Source organism: Lepisma saccharinum, chromosome 1 (assembly GCF_977018435.1).
Source record: "Lepisma saccharinum chromosome 1, izLepSacc3.1, whole genome shotgun sequence".
Lineage (NCBI taxonomy): Eukaryota > Metazoa > Arthropoda > Insecta > Zygentoma > Lepismatidae > Lepisma > Lepisma saccharinum.
In genome coordinates this window covers 29427786-29436107 of record NC_139229.1, presented here as the reverse complement: position 1 = coordinate 29436107, position 8322 = coordinate 29427786, and the positions used below count along the sequence as shown (strand labels likewise).

The window sequence follows — 8322 nt, the reverse complement described above, 5'->3', positions numbered from 1 at the left end:
TTCCTTAAAATACACAGGCAGCAAGAAGAAAATTAAAGAAAATAGTCATGGACAATTTGTCATACAGCACGTATCCATTCCACTGTACTTAGAATTTCTATAGAAAATTTCTCAGTTGTAATGTCACCTCATTGCATACACAAAGTTAAAATCAGAAACTGGATGTCAGATTTTTCTTTTGTGTGATCAGATAATGTGCGAAAAGAAACCAATAAGGAAATACTTCAACTCTTTCAATCAACATGTGATCTTTATTGCATAAATATATCTATATGCAACACTAATGTTTAACATATGTAATACCACAGAAATATTCACTGGTGTATAACAAGATAACACTATAAAACTTGTTACAATCATAATTGTATACTTACCAACATTTTCTCTACTCCAATTAAAACAGTGGTACACTTGCCATCAAACTCTTGTTTCGGGGTTAGCAGTGTTTCTAGATGATGATATTTCTGAATCACATGCATTTTGTCTTGTTAGCTGTCCTGATGTTGATTTCCGTAATGATTGATTTTCGAAGTCACTAAGCGCTTCGGCTGAAGACATGTCAGATCCTGAACCATCGAGGGCCACCAAATGGTAGTAATTTGACATAGGCTCCAGGGCCTGAGTTAAAGAAATAGATGATGCACGTGAAGATAATGGATCTAGGATGCATTCACTGGGGATATCAATGGGTATGGAGTCAGGAGGAGAAATTGCTGGCGACATAGTCTCTGGGGAAACAGGAGTACTTTTCACGGACACGTACGACATGCTGCCACTTTCCGTCTCACTACCGCCAGAGTGCGTGCTTGTCGTCAGAAATCCCCGATTCACTTTCGCAATCGAAGGAGAAGCCAGCTCAGACACTAAAGGAGTACTCTCGTCACTATCATTGTCGCCAAGTTTCAAATCACAGTGAGCACCGTAGCTGGAAGGGTGATTTCCAGGAACCGCCCCGAGAGTTACTGTTCGGAGCAACTTGTCCTTCAGTTTGTTCAGCTTCTCAAGGCTCGACGTTGGGGTGATTCCGCTTCCAACATCAGTTAAAGACAATGCTGATTTCTTCTTAATGGAACCAAACGATAATAGTTTGGGTTCGTTCACTGGTTGCGAATTGTTTTGGTTCCTCGGGGATGGTGGTGGAGTGTTCGACATCCAGTCCAGCTTCACTTTACTCTCGTCAACAAGAAGAGACGAAGGACGTCGTGGAATCTTCAGGATGTTATTCCCACTCGCCCCTTTCCCCTTGTCTTCTCGCAAACAGATTTTGTCTTTGAAATGGCTACTGTTGGTCCCGGATATGTTGCTGGTGATGCTCCTTATGGAATCTGCTCTGTTTAGATTGTGTAGAGATCCTCTGATTGATGCGGAGGTGTGAGGTGGCAAAGGAGGCTTGCTAGAATGAGGATCGGAAGATGCTAGTTCTCGCCGTTGACGCACTGGTGTTCCGCAGACTGAACTTGCAGCACTCACGGACTCCTCCTGGCTGCACGCCTGAATGTGTTGATATGGAAGGGGAACAGACTGAAGGAACACCACTTCAGTATCTTGATTACTATTGCTGCTCTGACTTACTGTACGGTACCTTCCTCGTCCAGGTGCTGTAAATAATCAAACAAAATCAACTGGTAGTGTCACATAAATTGTTGCTATTTGCTTGGATGTATATTCTTTAAGTATGACCGACAGATACCAATATACCAGGTGTTTCATAAATAATTGAGGGTTCACAAAAATTTATTGCAAGTATTGAACTTACGTTAATGAAAATAGTCCAGAACGAATGAGGAACACAAAGATGTTTTTTTTCCACCTATAAATGTTCAATGTGTGCACTAACTTCTTGCCATACTGGCATCATAAATGTGGGCCTGTCGATAGTGTCTATCGCTGCAATGATATGCTCTCTTAGAGCTGCGATATCACACGGCATAGGTGAGTCGAATACCCTGTCTTTGATGAAACCCCACAAAAAGAAGGCACACAGTGTAAAGTCCGGTGATTTTGGGGACTGAAACATTGAACAAAAAAAAAAACTGCGAGTGATGTGGGTGATTTGAGCACCTAGTGGCAGGGATGTGAACTCTCAGCTTAACTAAAAAAATACACGCACAAACTGTTTGCATTCCTCGATCGTTCTGGACTGGTTTCATTAACATAAGTTCAATACTTTACTTGCAATAAATTTTTGTAACCCCTCAATTATTTCTGAAACATCTGGTATCATTGCTATTTACTTGGATGTATATTCTTTAAGTATGACCAACAGATATCAATATATATGCAACATAATAGTATAATGAGATGTAAAAATACAGGGTTTCCGAGAATGAATGGTGGGGTGTGATAAGGATATTTGAAAGATACATTATACACCTTGAAAGTTGTATTATTAGAGTCAGCAACGCAAACAGTCTCTGCATGTATGATTGAATGAATGATTTTTCTTTTACTTTACTTTTATGACACTTTTGGCTAATTGCAAAGAATTTTCTGCACATGTAATGCATGGTCCACAGGCAACACCATGAAGTGTAAATTCCGGAAACGACATGATCGAGAGTAGTGGTGTTTGGTGTTCTAGTTGGTTCGGTGTCTATCATGAGGGAGACCTGGGTTTTATTCCTGGGGCAGGTGATCTAATGTTGGAATTTATTTGGCCTTTTCCCTGCATAAAGTGACTCTGGGGCTCACCCAGCCTCAAATAAATGGGTACCTGGGAGCACCCCTGGAGGGTAAAGCAGCCAGAGTGAGGTGCTGATCACATCACCTCCAAAATAGCAGAGATCAAAAAATGTGTAGGGCCCTACCCCCACATCCCTCTATACATAGGCGCCGACTCCATGGGGCTTAGGGGGGCTCGAGCCCCCCCAATGTTAATGATGTGGGGGCAGAGCCCCCCCAATAATTTTGGTTAAGAGGATCTAATGTATTATTTTTCTTCTCTTGTAAAGTTTACTCTGAACTGTGCCACATGAACTTAACTTTAAATACACATTTGAAATGTTCTAGACCATCAACTTTGGGTGGCTGAGACCGCTAAACCATCAACTTTGGGGGGGGGGGGGGGGGCTCTGACCGGAGACAGCAAAACACACGACTTATTACTATATACTAAGTATATAATGATTATTTACTATTATCAGGGTGGCTACAAACAAGCAGAAATGAAATTCCCTGACTTTTCCAGGTTATCCAGGTCAAAATTTACATTTTTCCCTGACAATAAAAACTAAACTAAATCGATGTTTTTGCAAAATGGAAATAATAAACTCATACAGATCCACGTATAGTTTTGATAAGTACCAACATCATCTTCTATGAAATTGACTGAATTTCTCTATTCTCTATGATTTGAATTCAAACTGCAAAATAGTGAATTTGGAAAATTATTGCAATTCACAAGCTAGGGAAGGATTACGGAATTTTGTCATACGCAGTAAGTTTAAAATAAAATATTTGATTATTTTTAAAGTTACGACTAAATGAGATAAGAGTGAAGAGTGATTGATTAAGAAATACAATTTGTAATTTATCAGTCTCCTTATACATTCTCGGTATTATATGTTGATATTTCCACTGAGGTTTGGAACCCTCTGCTTGCAAGAACCATGAGTGCGGACTCATTTTTCAATGCATAAAGCTACTTCTCTCATCTCTGCAAAGCAAACAACTTAACTCTTGCATATAAGTGAAACAACTGAATCGAACAAAATAAAGTGTCATATTTCCTTACATTATCAATGGGATTTCTGCTTCAGTACAGTATATCCAAGTGAAGTTCTGTGAAACTGACACCATACAGTTATACCATTAATGCCGATGAAAAGGGTATGTAGGTTGCCTATTAGAAATTTAACGCAAGGAATTTATAGAATAGCATTGTATAGGTACCTGATTTAGCTAACCACACATTAAAACAGGAACACTAATAATATAAGCTTCTGAAAGTTCATATACGAGGGGAGTGCTGAAAAAAGCTCCAATGGTGCCTATACGCAGCACTAGTGGTCGGAGAGCGACACACACACATGCAGGCAGGAAGAAGTGACATATAGCTGTAATCTTGTACAGTTGCAATGCAGCTGTTTTAGGACAGTTATATTTAGGTTCAAGATTGCAGCTCTCACACAGTCTCCCACCGACTGCGATGTAGCACGCTCAGAATTTGGCACAGAGCCACCAGCAATCGTGTGAGGTGTGCAGACCGGATAGTATGGTCAGACGATGGTGCACACAATTCACGGAAGGCCAGTCGAATGTGCACAACCCCATACAGCTGAGTACACACGGGCTCTTTGCATCACTTCAGGTGAGAGATTTTGAACCACTCTCTGTACAGCCCTGACCTTGAATGTACAGACTTTCATCTCTTTGTTTAACTGAAGAGGTTTCTGGCAGGGCAAGGATTTAACAGCTACACTGTGGTAGAGATAGTTCCAGTCTTTGCCGTCAGACACATATGCCATGGGCATACAAAATTTAGTGCCATGCTACGACGAATGCTAGAACAACGGTGGTGATTATGCCGAAAATTAGGTTAGGACTCACTGTTACTAATGCAATGACTTACAACTGATATTCTTGTTTTATTTATGCCTAATCGGTAGGGACCTTGATATTTTTTTCTTTCCAAATTGGTGTATTTTCTTATTTTTTATTTTTTACTATACGGTGTTATTTTCCCCAAAATTAACATTTTCATTTTAGCACATTTTCTGGCAAATATCTGAAATTATACCTTCATGGTGTTTTTAAACTACTGTTTCAAATTGTAAGTCACATGGCTTACGCCTCTTCGTGAGAGTTTGATATCTTGAAAGTTATTTTGGGAAAGTTATTTTCCATACCCCCTTTTTAATTTTAAGGTAGCTAAGGATTTTAGATAATGGAATTTTCCCCGTATATACTGAAGGGTGCATAATGACCATAAGTGGCGACGCACCCAAAAAAATTAAAATCAATCAATCTCACGTGACAGATAACGATATATTATGGCACCAAAAATTGGCATTATCTTCTTTTGACTTGTTAGTGTTAAGTTTCTCAAAATTCGCATTTTTATTTTAGAACATTTATCTGCCAAATATATATGTGCTTTTAAACTATTCTTTTAAATTGTAGGTCACATGGTCTACGTATTTTCGTGACAGTTTGATATGTTGGAACAGATTTTTGAGCAAGTAAAAGTAAAGTGCTCCCCTGCACTTTTCCATGAAGGTGTATAGGGGTGTGGAGTTAGGGCCCCGCACTTCCTTGATCACGGCTGAAGGTGGGGGTGATGTGATCAGCACCACACTCCTGGCTACCTTTATCCCTCCAAGTTTCCTCAAAGTACCAGCTTCATATGATGCTGGGTGGGCGCCGAAGCATTTTGAATAGGTGGAAAACATCCCGGTTCTCCCCCCCAGGGGATCAACCCTGGGTCTCTCGCACAGTAGTCAGACGCCTAAACGACTGAGCTCCATTATTACTCGCTCGACAAATGCCGATGGTGCGCACTTAGCTTGGTAATTCAAAACATATCTCGTGCGACAAATACAAAGATGTGGCTCCCGTGTGACGGTAGATACGCACTCGATCTCCTGTTAGAACCCTGCCACTTTGCTCTGTGATGCAAATGGTTTTGATAAAAGTTGAAAAAATCGTGCGAAATACATGATTTAATGTAGCTGTCGGAATTACTCCATGTACGTATAACTCTATAGTTTACTCTTGAGTAAAATGTTGGAAAACTTGCATGTTCTATGTACACAAACATGGCCTAGAAAAGACAAGAATGTTGGATTTCATGGAATTTTTTCGTTGTTCTAGGACATTTCTTTAAAAAATAAATCGCTAAAAATGCCAACAATTCGCATTTTATGCCAAATTCGCATTATTTCGATATTTCGAACGGGCGAAAAATGTGTCCAGACATCACTGCACATTCATAAGCACAACTTCGCAGCAATTACCATTTTTCACGGTTTTGGCGTTTGCGAAAAATAAATGTCCCTACTAATTGGAAATTACTTTCTGGCCACCCCTCGTATAAATCAGTAGATGGAAAGTGAAAATTTAGCAGGGGTGGCAGAGAAAAGTCAATTCTTGAAGAAAGTGATTTGCTTTTATGATTGAATGATTCGAGTAAATACGAGTATGATATTAAAATATTTATGTATTTATTATTAGTATTTTATTTCATAATATTGGACATTAACCTTATCAGTGAGAGATTAGTAACCATCTCTCACGAGTTTAAAGAGACAGGACAGAGAGTGGCGTTAATTACATTGCAATACTAGTGTTGCAGTAAATTTGGGGTTGGGAGCATGCACTTGCCAATTTTTATAACGTTCATCAATGCAGATTTATGTTTCACTTTTTCGTGATATTATTCAATATATATCCCATTTGGTTGGATTCTTCTTGATATCTAAGAATAGTGCAATGTCAGGGCCTCCCCATGGCGCAGTGGTAGCGTCGTCGCCTTGTAATCAAGGGGTCTCGGGTTCGATACCCGGTGGAAGCACATAGTGGTTCGGATTCCACTTTAAACTGTAGGTCCAGTCCCGATTAGCCTTACTGTGCACAAAGTGGACTTAAAACACCAATTCAAACCAAATAGTGCAATGTCATTGTAAACGTATGTTAACTTGTGCAAAACCAGTAATACGTCAGGATGATGAAAGAAAACCTTTGTAAGCACTGCTACATTAAATAAGGCGAAGTGAGCCAGAAGAGTAATAAAATTCCAGCAGCATATTTGCAGTCTAAAGCTCTTCTTGTTTATCCATGCGATTTTTGTTGGATGTTGCAGTCCATGCAATTTCTGTCGCATGTTGTAGTGAGATACTCTGTCGAGTGGCGATATTCGACAAAAATCGTATGTATCAATGGAACCTACTTGTTTCCATGTTCCTTCAGTTTGCCCAACAAAATGCCTTACTACGACGTCCGACAACTATCGGACGGCCCCACCCGCTCGTATCCCCTCCATCTGTTGACAAGTCCCCTTACTACTCCCATACGGACAAGAAAAAATGATAATTCAATGCATTTTCCACGCAATATATTTAGAGGCTTAACCTTTACTCCCCCGATGATACCACATGGTACCATCAGAGTAAGGTCGTACTGGCCCGATGATACCATATGGTATCATGGTGCTGATTACGAAATGAATGTGCTTTTTGGACCTTCATACTCTTATGTTTGGGTGGAAACTCTGACACAGGTCTGGAGCAAGCCTGGAAAATTCATATTGATGACCAACCTCCCCCCTCTCCGCAACATATCCATGCCACATTTCCGAACAGAGTTTCACATTTTGGCTCATTATTCAACTTGTATAGCACCCAGGAATATGCAACATGTTTCAATCTCTTTGGAAACGTCCATTCTTTGAAGAGAATACTAAGGTTTGCGCCCTCTTCCCAAAATAGCGGGAGAAGAGGGGGAAAATTCCTTTTGTTGTTTTTTTTAATTCGGTGGTCGCGCCCCCAAACCCCCCTTCCTCAGTTCGGCGTTCTGAATTGTACACGGTTGCATGCTATGATGTTTTAGCTGCAAAACAAAACTTATTCCAAGTAGATTGCTCCCATAGTGCCCGAGTTATACCAAATTTCCTCCAAAAATGCAAATTACATATTTTTCGTAAAAAAATAATAATCACATCTTGGCTTATTATTGTATGGCACCCAAGAACATGAACCATGCTTCAAAAAGAATACTAAAGTTCGCGCCTTCTCCCCAAAATAGCGGGAGAAGAGGGGGAAACTCCAATTTTTATGTCTTTTCCATTGAAATTCAAGGGGACGAGCCCCCCACCAAGCCGCCCTTCTTCGGTCCGGTGTTCTCAATTGTACACGGTTGCATGCTATGATGTTTTAGCTGAAAAACAAAACTTATCCGAAGTAGATTGCTCCCATAGTGCCAGAGTTATAACAAATTTCCTCCAAAAATGCAAATTACCTATTTTTCGTAAAAAAAATAATAATCACATTTTGGATTATTATTCAACTTGTATGGCACCCAAGAGCATGAAACATGTTTCATTCTCTTGAGAAAGGTCAATTCTTTGAAAAGAATACTAAAGTTCGTGCCATCTTAACAAATAGCGGGAGAAGAAGGGGCAAACTCCAGATTTTTATGTTTTTTTCATTGAAATTTGGAGGTCGCGCCCCCCAAACCCCCCTTCCTCGGTCCGGTGTTCTATAATTGTACACGGTTGTATGCGCTGATGTTTTAGCTGAAAAACAAAAGTTATCCGAAGTAGATTGCTCCCATAGTGCCCGAGTTATAACAATTTTCCTCCAAAGAGTGTTCGAATTTAAAATTCCC

At 40.0% G+C, this 8322-nt stretch overlaps 1 protein-coding gene across 8 annotated transcripts in view; it reads right to left on the bottom strand.

The window, feature by feature from the left end:
- Positions 1–233: 233 nt before the first annotated feature.
- Arms (Ankyrin repeat-rich membrane spanning) overlaps positions 234–8322 on the bottom strand; it is a 265557-nt gene continuing 257468 nt past the window's right edge. For all 8 annotated transcript variants that reach the window (XM_083130254.1, XM_083130251.1, XM_083130243.1 and 5 more), the window contains one exon: positions 234–1598. In XM_083130254.1, coding sequence (XP_082986380.1) covers positions 418–1598 — 1181 coding nt within the window. In that variant the 3' untranslated portion in view covers positions 234–417. The remainder of the gene's footprint in view (positions 1599–8322) is intronic.